General features: G+C 36.2%; 1 protein-coding gene across 1 annotated transcript in view; it reads right to left on the reverse strand.

Annotated features, from left to right (window-relative positions):
- The window catches only part of LOC148946861 (uncharacterized), a 270,490-nt gene that overhangs the window by 226,563 nt on the left and 29,279 nt on the right, over positions 1-14,648 (reverse strand). The window contains exon 2 of the mRNA XM_089096450.1: positions 11,032-11,395. Within this exon, the coding sequence (XP_088952576.1) occupies positions 11,032-11,394 (363 nt within the window). The 5' untranslated portion in view covers position 11,395. The remainder of the gene's footprint in view (positions 1-11,031; positions 11,396-14,648) is intronic.

The raw sequence follows: 14,648 nt of genomic DNA on the forward strand, positions 1-14,648 counted from the left end.
TACTAAAAAATCTTTGGCTTAAAGAGCGAGGTACTGACTAGGGGGTGAACCCAGTCATACACGTAATATTTTTCTGTTCGTTTTAAGTTTTGATGTTACTCCTTATTTTCAGTTGGAAAACTTGTTTTTTTTTTATATTTAATTTCTGATCTTTTTTTTAAATAATGCTGGGAAATCCAACATCCCCTTCATAGCAAGGTCCCTTCCCCCATGAAAAATTCCTTCATGGAAAGATCCTCCCATATAACCCCCAACCCACCCACCCCCCTACTACCAGAATAAATCCCCCCTGAAAACTTCTGTATACTTCCTAATAACCAATACTGTATGTTAACATTGGGCAAAGTTCGTAACTTTCAGCCCTCCCCCCGGGGACTTCGGGGGATTAGGTCATGCTAAAGGACATATTTATCATATTTTCAACCATGCTGAACAAAATGGCTATCTCAAAATTTTGATCAGGTGACTTTGGGGAAAAATGAGCGTGGGAGGGGGCCTAGTTGCCCTCCTTTTTTTTGGTCACTTAAAAATGGAACTAGAACTTTTAATTTCCAATGCGACGAGTCCTCCCACGATATTCTAGGGCCACTGGGTCGATACGATCACCCCTGGGGGAAAAAAAAAAAAAAAAAACAAATAAACACGCATCCGTGATCTTTCTTCTCGCAAAAAATGCAAAATTCCACATTTATGTAGATAGGAGGTTGAAACCTCTACAGTAGGGTTCTCTGATATGCTGAATACGATGTTGTGATTTTCCATTAAGGTTCTATTACTTATGAGGAGTATTTACCTCTTTTTTTGAAAATCAGCCAAACTTGCTCAGGCGCGTAACATTTCATGGGTAGTCCTAAACTTGATAAAAGTTATATATTTGAAATCAGCATTAAAATTTGATTCTTTTGATGTATCAATTGGTTTTCCGTTTTCTAGAGTTTTGGTTACCATTAAGCCGGGTCGCTCCTTACTAACAGTTCGTTACCACGAACTGTTTGAAACTAAAGATGATAGGCAGCGCGCTAGCGCTGCCTAAGTAAAGAACGATGCGGGCACAATGTGTTTTTGTTCCTCCATACCTGGGCACTTCGTATCGAAGGAGTTGTCGTAGAAACTTCGAAAAGGGCTCATTCGATTGGAAATCGGAGTAACTAGTGTCCTTTTTAATAGTCGAAAGTGATTGGAGGGCAACTAGCCCCCTCCCCCTCGCCCATCATTCCTCCAAACACACCCAATCAAAATTTTGAATTGAGATAGCCATTTTGTTCAGCGTAGTTGATTTCCAGATAGAAAATGTGTTTTTGAGGAGGACACTCCCCCACAACCTCGGGGCAAGGGTTTTAAGTCATGCCCTGAGAGCATATTAGAACGATGTTGGCACAATGTAGGCTACTATTTATTCTTTTTTTTCCTTTAGAGCAGGGCACTTCATATGGAAGGGGTCGTCGTAGAAACTTCAAAAGGGGCTCATTCGATTGGAAATTGAGAGTTCTAGTGACGTTTTTAATAGTCGAAAGTGATTGGAGGGCAACTAGCTCCCCCCCCGCCCATCATTCCCTCCAAACACATCAAATCAAAATTTTGAGATAGCCATTTTGTTCAACGTAGCTGATATCCAGATAGAAAATATGATTCTGAGGAGGACACTCCCTCGCAACCCTCAGGACAAGGGTAGTAAGTTATACCTTGGGGATAAGTACGGTTTTTATAGAAGGTGTTGTCTTAGAAACTTCAAGATAGGCTCGTTTGATTGGGAATTTAAAGAGCTGGGGCTCTTTTTAAGGGTCGACAGGGATTGGAGGGCAACCAACCCCCCTCCAAGCCCTCCATTCCCCCAAACATATCCAATCAAAATTTGGAGATAGCCATTTTGTTCAGCGTAGTTGATTTCCAGATCAAAAATATGTTTTTAAGGAGGACAATCCCCCACAGCCGTCAGGGCAAGGGTTTAAGTTATGCCCTGGGGGCATATAAGGTTCTTAAAGAAGGCATTGTCGTAGAAACTTCAAAAAAGCTCATTCGATTGGAAACTCAAAGGGCTAGTGCCCTTTTTAATAGTCGAAAGTGATTGGAGGGCAACTCGCCCCCCCGCGCCCATCATTCCCCCAAACATATCCAATCAAAATTTTGAGATAGCCATTTTGTTCAGCGTAGTTGATTTCCACATCAAAAATATGTTTTTAAGGAGGACAATCCCCCACAGCCGTCAGGGCAAGGGTTTAAGTTATGCCCTGGGGGCATATAAGGTTCTTAAAGAAGGCATTGTCGTAGAAACTTCAAAAAAACTCATTCGATTGGAAGGGCTAGTGCCCTTTTTAATAGCCGAAAGCGATTGGTCGGCAACTAGCCCCCCCCCCCCCAAGCCCATCATTCGCCTAAACACATCCAATAAAAATTTGAGACAGCCATTTTGTTCAGCGTAGTTGATTTCCAGATAGAAAATATATTTTTGGAGGAGGACACTCCCCCAAAAACCTCAGGGCAACGGTTATAAGTTATGCTCTGGGGGCGTATAAGGTTTTTATTGAAGTCTTTGTCGTAGAAACTTGAAAAAGGGCTCATTCGATTTGAAATTCAAAGGGCTAGTACCCTTTTTAATAGTCGAGTGATTTGAGGGCAACTAATCCCCCTCTCACGCCCACCTTTCCCCAAACACATCCAATCAAAAATTTTGATAGCCATTTTATTCAACGTATTGAAAGTTTGGGAAATCGGGTCTTTATGGATGACAAACCCCCAAGGGCAAGGGTTGTAAGTTATGCCCTGGGGGCATACAAAGTTTTTATTGAAAGCGTTGTCGTAGAAACTTCAAAAAGGGCTCATTCAGTTGGGCTCATTCAGTTGGAAAGGGCACGTTCTGGAAATTATGTCTTTTAGGATGATAACACCCTCAGAGCTCTCAGTGCAAGGGTTGTAAGTTATGCCCTGGGGCATAACTTACCCGTTCTTTACTTAGGCAGCACGGTCGCGCTGCCTATGATTTATACAAAAACTTTCTATATAAACCTTATATGCCCCCAGGGCATAACTTACAACCCTTGCACGGAGAGCTCTGAGGGGGTTATCATCCTAAAAGTCCTAATTCCCAGAACTTTCAACTAAGTTGAACAAAATGGATATCTCAAAATTTTGATTGGATGTGTTTGGGGAAATGGTGGGCCTGAGAGGGGCGTTAGTCGCTATCCATTCACTTTCAACTATTAAAAAAGGCACTAGCCCTTTCAATTTCCAATTGAATGAGCCCTTTTTGAAGTTTCTACAACAACGCTTTCAATAAAAACTTTATATACCCCCAGGGCATAACTTAAGGCCCTTGATCTGAGGGGTATAGGGGGAGGGGTTGTCATCCTTAAAGACCTAATTTCCAAAACTTTCAACTACGTTGAACAAAATGGCTATCTAAAAATTTTGATTGGATGTGTTTGGGGAAAAGGTGGGCGTGAGAGGGGGATTAGTTGCCCTCAAATCACTTTCGACTATTAAAAAGGGCACTAACCCTTTGAATTTCCAATCGAATGAGGCCTTTTTCAAGTTTCTATGACAAAGATTTCAATAAAGACCTTATATGCCCCCATGGCATAACTATAACTTTATTAAAAAAAGGTACTAGCCCTTTCAATTTCCAATTGAATGAGCCCTTTTTGAAGTTTCTACGACAAAGCTTTCAATAAAAACTTTATATACCCCCAGGGCATAAATTGCAGCCCTTTCCTTGAGGGCTGTGGGGGGAGGGGTTGTCCTTTTTAAGGATCTAATTTCCAAAAGTGTCAACTACGTTGAATAGAATGGCTTTTTAAATTTTTTGATTGGATGTGTTTTGGCAAAAGGTGGGCATAAGAGGGGGATTAGTTGCCCCACACCGTTCTAAGTAAAGAACGGGGACACTCGAGAAAGAGACAAGAATCGGAAACTAAGTAAAGAGGAGGACACTCCCCCACAACCCTCAGGGCAAGGATTTTAAGTTATGCCCTAGGGGCATGTAAGAACGATGTTGGCACAATGTATTATTTATTAATTTTTTCCATTAGAGCAGGGCACTTCGTACCGCAGAAGTTGTCGTAGAAACTTCGAAAAGGGCTCATCAATTGGAAATTGGAGTGGCTTGCGCCGTTTTTAATAGTCGAAAGTGATTGGAAGGCGACTAACACCCCTTCCACGCCCACTATTTCCCGAAACACATCCAATCAAAATTTTGAGATAGCCATTTTGTTCAGCGTAGTTGATTTCCAAATAGAAATTATGTTTTTGAGGACTGTCCCCCACAGCACTTAGGGCAAGGGTTGTAATTTATGCCCTGGGGGCATATAAGGTTTTTTATAGAAAGTGTCATCGTATAAACTTCAAAACAGGCCCATTTGATTGGAAATTAAAAGGGCTAGTGCCCTTTTTAAGAGTCGAAAGTGATTTGAGGGCAACTTGCCCCCCTCTCACGCCCACCTTTTCCCCAAACAAATCTAATCAAAACTTTGAGAAAGACATTTTATTCAACTTAGTTTTAAGTTCTGGAAATTAGGTCTTTGAGGATGACAACCCCCCCCCCCCCAAAGCTCTCGGGGAAAAGGCTTTAAATTATGCCCAGGGGGCATATAAGGTTTTTATATAAACCGTTATCGTAGAAAATTCAAAAAGGCCTCATTCGATTGAAAATTGAAATGGCTAGTGCCCTTTTTAATAGTCGAAAGTGATTGGAAAGCAACTAACCCCTTCCACGCCCGCTATTTCAGCAAACCCATCCAAAAATGATTTTGAGATAGCCATTTTGTTCCACGCAGTTCTAAGTTCAGGAAATTACACCTTTGAGCAGGAGACTCCCCCACAATCTTCAGGGCAATGGTACAAGTTATACCATGGGGGCATACAAAGTTTTTATTGAAATCTTTGTCGTAGAAACTTGAAAAAGGGCTCATTTAATTGGATATTCAAAGGGCTAGCGCCCTACTTAACGGTTAACAGTTATTTCAGGGCGACTAGCCCACCTCTCATGCCTTTCTTTTCTCCAAACACATCCAATCAATATTTTAGATAGCCATTTTATTCAACGTAGTTGAAAGTTTTGGAAATTAGGTCTTTAAGGAAGACAACCCCTCCCCACAGCCTTCAGGGCAAGGGCTATAAGTTATGCAATGGGGGCATATAAGGTTTTTATTGAAAGCGTAGAAACTTCATAAGGGCTCATTCAATTGGAAATTGAAAGGACTAGTGCCTTTTTTAATAGTTGAAAGTGATTGTAGAGCGATAACATCCCTCTCACGCCCACCATTTTCCCAAACACATCTAATCAAAATTTTGAGGTATCCATTTTGTTCAACGTAGTTGAAAGTTCTTGAAATTATGTCTTTTAGGATGATAAAAGATTTACTAGGATTGATTAATTAGGATGATAACCCACTCAGAGCCCTCAGTGCAAGGGTTGTAAGTTATGCCCTAGGTGCATATAAAGTTTATATAGAAAGTTGTTATAGAAATTTCAAAAAGGGCTCATTTGATTGGAAATTGAAATTGCCCTTTTTAATAGTCAAAAGTGAGTGGAGAGTAATTAACCCCCCTCGTATGTCCACCATTTCCCCAAAAAGATCCAATCAAAATTTCCAGATACCCATTTTGTTCAACGTAGTAGAAAGTTCTGGAAATTAGGTCTTTGAAAATGTCACCCCCACCCCCCAGCACTCAGTGCAAGGGTTTTAAGTTATGGCTTGTGGGTATAAAAGATTTTCATTGAAAGTTTTGTCGTAGAAAACTTCAAAGGGGCTCATTTGATTGGAAATTGAAAGGGCTTGGGCCATTTATAATAGTTGAAAGTGCTTGGAGAGACACTACAGCCCCTCTCACGCCCACCATTCCCTCAAACACATCCAATAAAAATTTTGAGCTAGCCATTTTGTTTAACGTAGTTGAAAGTTCTAGAAATTCGGTCTTAGAGGATGACAACCACCCTAACAGACCTTAGGGTAAGGGTTGTAATTTATGCACCGGGGGCATATAAGGTGTTTATAGAAAGCGTTGTCGTTTCCAAAAGGGCTCATTCGATTGGAAATCGAACGGCCTAGCATCCTTTTTTAATAGTCGAAAGTGATTGGAAGGCTTGACATTTTTATAGTAAAGATCGATGTGGGTATAATGTATTATTTTTTTTTTTGTTTAGACCAGGGCACTTCATATCGAAGGAGTTGTCGAGGGAACTTCGAAAAGGACTCATTGGATTGAATATAGAAAGGGCTGAAGCCCTTTTATTAGTCGAAAGGGATTGGAGGGCAACTAAAACCCCCTTCCACTCCCACCCTCCCACGCCCACCCTCCCATTTGTCCATCATGTTTAAAAACTAAATGTTGCCTTAAGATTAAATCAAAATGCACTGTGATAATGCTATTTCCCAATAAGGCATCTCGGCAGTATCCCAAGAATGACTGAGGTTATTATGTTCAAGCTTTCGGGGCTACTTCTGCTCTTACAATTTAACCAAATCAAATAGCGTAAGTTTATCCAAGCTATCAAAGGAAGTAAACAGATTTTTTTGCGAATGGTATCAAGTTTTCCATTTCAGGTTAACTAGAGGAGGTATGAAACTAAATTAAATAGTACTATTTATGTCCAGATTTTTAGAAGGATCTATGTTGTTAAAAATTGCTGAAAATTTTTCTCCAGCATACAAATAGCAGGCCAAACTATAAAGTCTTTAAAAAACGAAAAGATTTAAAGTATTATTTTATATTTTCCCTGAAAAGACTATGTCAATACAAAACGAACAGAAATTAATTAAAAAAACTTTTTCCACAATACAAGTTTTTCAAAGAAAAGTAAAGAACTCCATTAAACAAAAATGAGCAAAGATAAAATCAAATAATCTACCAAGCGTGAGACTACCACAAATCAGCATCGATATATAAATGAAACCCAAAACGAACAGAAATTACAATAAATAACCGAGTCAAACTCAAAAGGACCAGAAATTAACATAAGTTGGGCTCAAAATCATATGCCTTCTCAAGGCCAGAACATAATTTGCACTTTACTGAAAGAAAATACAAATGTTTTTACTTTTATAACTTTAATAAATCAAATAATATTAACATTTTGATTACTAAATATCAGTATATGTATATTAAACTGACAATGCACACTCAAGGTCAGTTGACCTAAACCGTTTTCTCGAAGTATTTTTCTACAAAAGTTAAATTTAATGTAAATATTGGGGTTTAGGGCTTAGAATAACTCATAAAAGACTTTAAAAAGAAGAGAAATTCAGTGAATATACACTGTTTTAAAAAAAAGTGAAGAGCAACATTTAAAATAAAATCAAAAGAAATTGTTTGTACATCGGCCCCTCCCTGTTCTTTACGGTACCATTCTGGTCTTTTCCCCGTGACTTATAGAACGAATGCCTCTTCCACAGGAGCAATGAGGAAGGGATGAAAAGTGTGTTTTACAATGCCTCAAGAATGGTGGTGGTTGTTCATGGGCTTATGCTTTACACGATGAAATCATGAGCTCAAATGTTTTAAAAGGCAATCGGTACATGAAACATTTGCAATTACCCGCTAGCAATACTTGTTGTTATCAAAAATGATTTCAGTAATTTACTATAACACATTAGGATGATGGCAACACTCTTAATATACAAAATCGTGATGCTAGTTTCAGGTTTTCGTACTGTTTTCTATTTTAATTTGAAATAGCAAGTTTTTCTGTAAGATTTTTCTCTGATGACTTTAAAAAAATACGAGGTTCAAGCGGACAAGTCGACGCAGGCGCGATAGGAAGGCAATAAGCAAATGATAAGAAAGACACAAAAAAACTTCAGAAAACATGTGCTTATGCCTTAAGCATGATACTATTAGATGTAATATAGACTTATTTATTGCAAAAGACTAAATGAAAAAAATAGCAACAACATTAACTCTTAACTAAAGCATAACTTTACACAAAACTTCAATTTGCACTTTAATGAAAACATTATAAGTTTTCTAATACATAATTGTACATAACGGTTCAAGACAAAATATGGCTATTTCGCACGTTGTTTACGCTGTACGCTGTATAATTGTGTTGTATGCAAGGATAAATTAGAAAAGATCTTTACAGTTCAAGCTTTTCAAAAAGGCAATAGGTAAATAGAATGCTTGCGCTAGGAAATATACCAAATTTTCTATTTTCTAATAAGCTTTCAATAAAACACGAGTCAATAAACACAGCTGTTTGTTTTAGTTTTTTTTTTTGTGATCAACAGTCTGTAACTTGAAATTTTTCCTGTTATAAGATTCGTAAAATGGCATCTTCCACAAAAAAAATAATAGCAATTATTTTCCTTATACTGTCGGCCTACATGGTGTGAAAACAAAATTTCCCTACTTGGGAAATTAAGTTTTTCAGAGCAATTATATATCGTACTCCTGGAGATCATTAATTTATCTTTCCGGAAATCGTAGAGCCAGCTCCCATGCCTCTTGTTCGTTTGTTGGAAATAGTTTTTAGAAAGTCAATCTCGAACGCCAAAATTCCGTTTTTAAGCTTTTTTCGGAAATTTCTTATTTGATACCTCTTGTATATTAATCAAGTAATGCTAAAAGTCATCAAGTATCCAGTAATGCTATGAAAGTTCATCGCAAGATGCAATGAACTTTCTTATATACGAAATTGCTTCGTTCACCTAGAAATAATTTCCACAGCATTTAGTAAGAATAATTTACAATCTTTTTCAAGACAAGGTAGAACTTTTTTTCCAAAATGGATTGAAAATTCTTGTGCATCTAAGAACTGGAGCTCAAATAGATTTTCTCAAAATAAAATTCGGTACTTGGGCATTATATGGGCCGTTACAAGGAAACCAGTCACGAAAAACCCGTTTTTGACGGGTTAATTCAAGACACCGCTATAAAGTAATGGAATGCATAGCGTGGTTTTCATTGCGTAAACGATATTTAAACTGTTGTTTTTATGGGTTTAGGGGGGGAAAGGTACCTAGGTTAGGTTAGGCTACGTATTTAATATATGCAATGCTTCTACCCCCCCCCTCCTATGGGAAAATATAATGTTCTCCTATGTTTTTAAGCTTTTTTCGGAAATTTCTTATTTGTAACCTCTTGTATTTTAATCAAGTAATATTAAAAGTCATCAAGTATCCAGTAATGCTATGAAAGTTCATCGCAAGATGCAATGAACTTTCTTATATACGAAATTGCTTCGTTCACCTAGAAATAATTTCCACAGCATTTAGTAAGAATAATTTACAACCTTTTTCAAGACAAGGTAGAACTTTTTTTCCAAAATGGATTGAAAATTCTTGTGCATCTAAGAACTGGAGCTCAAATAGATTTTCTCAAAATAAAATTCGGTACTTGGGCATTAAATGGGCCGTTAGAAGGAAATCAGTCACGAAAACCCCGTTTTTGACGGGTTAATTCAAGACACCGCTATAAAGTAATGGAATGCATAGCGTGGTTTTCATTGCGTATACGATATTTAAACTGTTGTTTTTATGGGTTTAGGGGGGAAAGGTACCTAGGTTAGGTTTGGCTACGTATTTAATATATGCAATGCTTCTACCCCCCCTCCCCCCCTCCTAATGTGAAAATATATATCCCAAATTTGTTTTTAAGCTATTAAATATTCATCCTATTTTATTTTTTTCTTATTAGCATTAACCAAACTTGACTTTTTAGAAATGCCCATATAATGCCCAAATACCTAAAATTCCTTCGGTGAGTATTTATATTATGATCTTTTGGTTTCGCAAATTCTCTACACTTTATCTTGGTGAAATATCCCCATCGAAGTTAAAATCATTAAACATAAGAATGCTGATAGAACTTCACATAATCTCGTCAAAAAACTAAGCAAAATTTCCGTATCTCTAATAAATTTTTGAAAAATAACACTGTAAATTCCGATTTCTAACCAAAAGTCTGGGTTTTCTTATTTTTTCTGAAGTTTTCCATTTTGATATTTATTTTGACTTTTAATGCCCTGAAAAGTAAGCAAGAAGTCTTGCACTTTTCTATATCTGAAAATGAACCATACACTAAGAAATAACTTTTGAAGTTGCCATCGCGCGTCGATTTCCTTGACATCCTAGAGCTAACTTTGCTTAGATATTAAAAAATCACTTTTTTTAGGTTCTTTTTCTGAAATCTTTAGTTTTATGCTTCTTGCATTTTGATAGAGTAATATTATGGAAGGATGGAAGATAACTTGATTTCTACTATATACCAAATTGCTTCGTGCACTTAGAAATAGTTTCCAATGATGTCATGGCGTATCAAATTCGTTTGACAATAGACATCCTTAAGGTAACTGTTTTTTAGACAAGGCAGAACTTTGTTCCGAAGCTAATAGAAATGTATTGATTTTTAAGAACTGCAGCTTGCAGTAGTTTTGCAGAAATAAAATTTATTTTGTTTGCAAATTTCCTAAATTTTGTCTAAATAAGATGTACTTTTTGATTGTCTTTTTCTCATTTTTTAAAAATATCTATATATTATTATGTTAGTTGCTTTTCGAGATAACTTTAAGCTTAATAAACTTTATGTATTAGAAATCACAATAAGAATGAAATTCTCAAAATGTGTACATTGTCTACAAAATTCAAGTTAATCCTCTGAAAAAAGCTGATCCGAAGTCATTAAGAAGCCTAAAACTGACATTTATTTAATTTTTTTTCAACATAGACACTTTTCCAGGGGGGCTGAGAGAGTCCTCTCCAAATTTTCAGAAATTACTTCAGAAAAGAATTATCTTGAGAACAACAAAAGAGTTCCCTGCTATGGTTTTATGGTTTGGCCAAAACTTTGGTTTTAGGAAGTGGTGTCCCTAAGAAAAAAAAAAAAAAAAAAAAAAAAAAACTTTCGAGAAAGTTTTCTCGGATATTTTATGATAAGCTACCGTATTCCTGACTTGGGTAATATTCATTATTTTTATAATATATTTGGGAATTTTAGAAATTTTTACAAATATTCTTAAGTTATCCATCCTGTCTATAAACGGTGTTTATAGACAGGATGGATAATCCATCCTGTCTCACAAAAAAAAAATAAACATACCGATTGAGAACGATTGTGTTTGTCGTCAAGATAAGGAATAGATTTCCGACTTTCTTTGGCTCTCCTAAATGACGTCTTTGATTTTTCCTTTCGACTTCGACGGTCCGAGCTGTCCGAGTCTGAGTTGGAATCTAACGCCACTCTCTTCATTACCTCCTCACTTACACAAGTTGCTGATATGCCAATTGGTGGAAAATAGCCAATGCGGGAACCAGAGTCATATCTTCCTCCCGTCCATGAAACTGGTCTTGATTGTGGTCCTTGATTAGTGAACCTTAAACTCGAGCTGTCAGATCTGTCACTTTGCAAATCTGTGTCAGAAGCAAGGTCTATGCGTAAACTGGGGGCTCGTTGCCCTGACATCCTATATGAAAGTAAAAATCAAGTCATAGTATAAGAATTCAAAGTATTACGTAACACCTACATTTGTATTATGTTCTTTAAGTGAGCATTACAAAAATATTACGATGAACAAAACAGAAGGATCAGGCTACCTGATTGCTTTGATTGCTGGTCAAAGTCTGACGAAAATAGTCTAAGTTTCCTCAATTTTTGTATAAGTTTTCAGAAAACAAACGTATTATTTTACTTTTTTTTACTAGGAAAAGGTTAGTACGCAGTACATTGGCTCTTTAGGTAAAATTGAATACAAATATACCTAGCATTCCTTTTGTTAAAATTTGTTCTTTTATGATCAGTCTAACATATGGAAATTTTTTCTTTCTTTATTTTCATAGAGAAGCTTGTTTGTCCTCTTTTATTACTTTCTACTCACTCTTCGGGCAAATATTTATGAAGAAAATTTTGTGTCAAGTCGAAGGGTTCTGAGACCTCTCAGCATTAATGTCTTATAAGGGAGGGTTCTTGAAATGCCCTAAGGATTCAAAAAGACCCGTATCCGTTAAAATGTTTTGGCTAAATAGCCCACAAGTGGCCAACGACCAAGAGAAAGGCACAATGCCATAGCTATTGTATGCATGGTATTTTGATAACCTGAATGCACACTCTGTCTTTTCATTCAGTTCTACGCTCCCCTTTTTGTCATAGTTCTACGTCCATTCCCCCTCAATATTGCTTTAAACTTTCAAATTGACACCCCAAGTCGTTGCTGAGACATAGCGGATAAAGCTCTATGATAGCATCTGCAGCAGCTTTTTCCTCGGATGGGGGGAGGGGCATTGCGTCCCTATCCCCCTACCAGTATGCATTGGGGCATCCCTATATTGTTCGAACCTTGAGAACCGTGAACATAATGACCTCTTAATTTGTTTTTGGTATATCAGGCCCCCCTCCATTCTAATAAAAATTTAGATAGAGTACAATTTTCTTAGGAAGATTCACAGACCAACAGGCCTTTAAAGATTCCAAGGCTTTTCTATATGATTTCATATGAATTTATGTCCTGAATTATAGCTGTGTCGTTGGTTTTTGTCTAGTGCCTTGATTTTACGGTCAATGTAGACATTACGGTCAAAGCCACAATTCAATTTTGTAATCTTTTGGGTCCCTTTGGAAAATTCTTACTTTTTATTTCTTAAAAATTTACAGCCAGCAGTATGTGCCTTATGAGTTGCTCTTAAATTATGAGGAAAACAGTTTAAGCTGCTATATCAGTGGTTCATCGTAATGTTCTAATTACACATAATGGATCTGAAACTGTGACGCATATCGTTAGGAAGTCCAACACAGTTTTTACTTTTGCATTTGTCAAGAAATATTGAATAACCGAAGCAAATGAAGCTCATCGTTTTACTCAATCTTATTCATCAAATTTACGAGGCCAGTGTCTTTAATCAGTTCTCATTTGTAGGCCATCAAATATTCCTGTTTTAATTTTTAATACTCAGCAGAGGTATTTTTGTGTTCCTATATATGCAAAGCCTGGTTTGACCTTATTTACAGCCGGAGAAAAAATTAAGTCAGTAGCTCAAAGACTTCTTTCAACAGGTTGAAATCTCTTACGAAGTCATTTATCTCATCTTGGTCAAAACGTTAAGGAACTGAAGATATCTCTTCATAGTCACTGTCGTGGATTTAAATTGACGGGCAAAAAATAAATATTTGTAGTTAAGTGTTTGGGAAATGGTTTCTCACTGTTCCACCTTTAAGGTTCCTTTTCCCCTAATTCCTTTATCTATACACAATGATGGTCAATACAAAGAACTTTGCACAACTCCGCCAAGTCTGAAATCCAAAGAACGAAAATCGTTTTCCAGAGCCATTTTAATTTTCTTAAAAGCAAATTTTTTATGTAAAACTGTTCAAATATAAATGGTGTTTTAAAATTTTCTCACAGACTCATCTTTTCGAAGTTTCTTTTCGAATTCTAAACTCAGTTTGGATAGAAAAGCATTTCTGGGACTAGAAGAGCTTCATAGTTACTTTTTCTCTTTTTCTTTAGAATAATTAAACAACAAACTTTCCGAAAAAGAAGTTTTTCAAAGAAAAGTAAAGGCCATTTTAAACTTATGATCAGCAGATACAAATACCTGTAAAAATTCAAACTCAAAACGACCAGAAATTACCATTAAAGAATAAATGAAACCCAAAACGAACAGAAATATAAAAAAAAAAACCTTAGCAAAAAAAAATATGCAACAAGTAATTTCATTGGGGAAGGGAAATGGCAAGGACGGGGGTACTAGTCTGACCAGCATTATTTATGGATTATTGGGAAACATACATACATTTTCAAGAAGAATTTTTTCTGGAAGGGGGAGCTGTAGGAAGGGTTTACACAGAAAACTCTTGAAATGAAGTTTATTTCTTTGAGACAAGGGATATTTATATGAAGGGAGTGCTGGATTTCGAAGCATTCTTTAAAAAACGATCAGAAATTAAATTAAAAAAAAACAAGTTTTTTTCAACTGAAAATAAGAAGCAACATTAGAACTTAAAACGAACAGAAATTATATTATTTATGAGGGGGGTCTCCCCCAGGTTGATAATCCACTCTTTAAGCTAAATTTTTTTTTAGTCCTTTCAAAAGAGATATTTATTATAATTAAAAGGCCTTTTTGATTCAGGCGTTTTTTAATTAATTTTTTTTTTTACTTTTAACGTAAAGAGTGTTGTATTGACTTAGGGGAGAACCCCCTCATATACGTAATAACATATACGTAATAAAAAATACAATAAAAAAACAAGCGATACGGCTCAAAAGTAATCGAAACTTTTAAAAATGGAATTTTGATGACAATAAATGTATCAAAAGAATCGGTTTATAATGCTGATTCTAAATATATAAATTTTATTAAGTTTAGTATTACTCATCAAAGGCTACGAACCTGAGAAAACTTACCTGATTTTTTAGAGAGGGGGAAACATCCCCTACAAGTGAAAGAATTTTAATGAAAATCACACCGTCAGATTCAGCATATCAGAAAACCCTATTACATAGGTTTCAAGCTCATATCAGCAAAAATCTGCAACTTTGTATTTTTTGCCAGAAGAAAAATATACGAATATAGAAGTTAGTTACGTAAGTTAATTTGTAAATTACGTCATAACCAAATTTAGAGACATCTATTTAGCGAAAGAAAAGTAAAATTTTTGTTTACAAATTTTGTTTACTTATTCAATGACGGTGAGCAAAAATAAAAGCTGCATTAACTAAA

The sequence above is a fragment of the Artemia sp. Qi Xiang Cuo genome, chromosome 11, assembly GCF_049724085.1.
Source record: "Artemia sp. Qi Xiang Cuo chromosome 11, ASM4972408v1, whole genome shotgun sequence".
Classification (NCBI taxonomy): Eukaryota; Metazoa; Arthropoda; class Branchiopoda; order Anostraca; family Artemiidae; genus Artemia; species Artemia sp. Qi Xiang Cuo.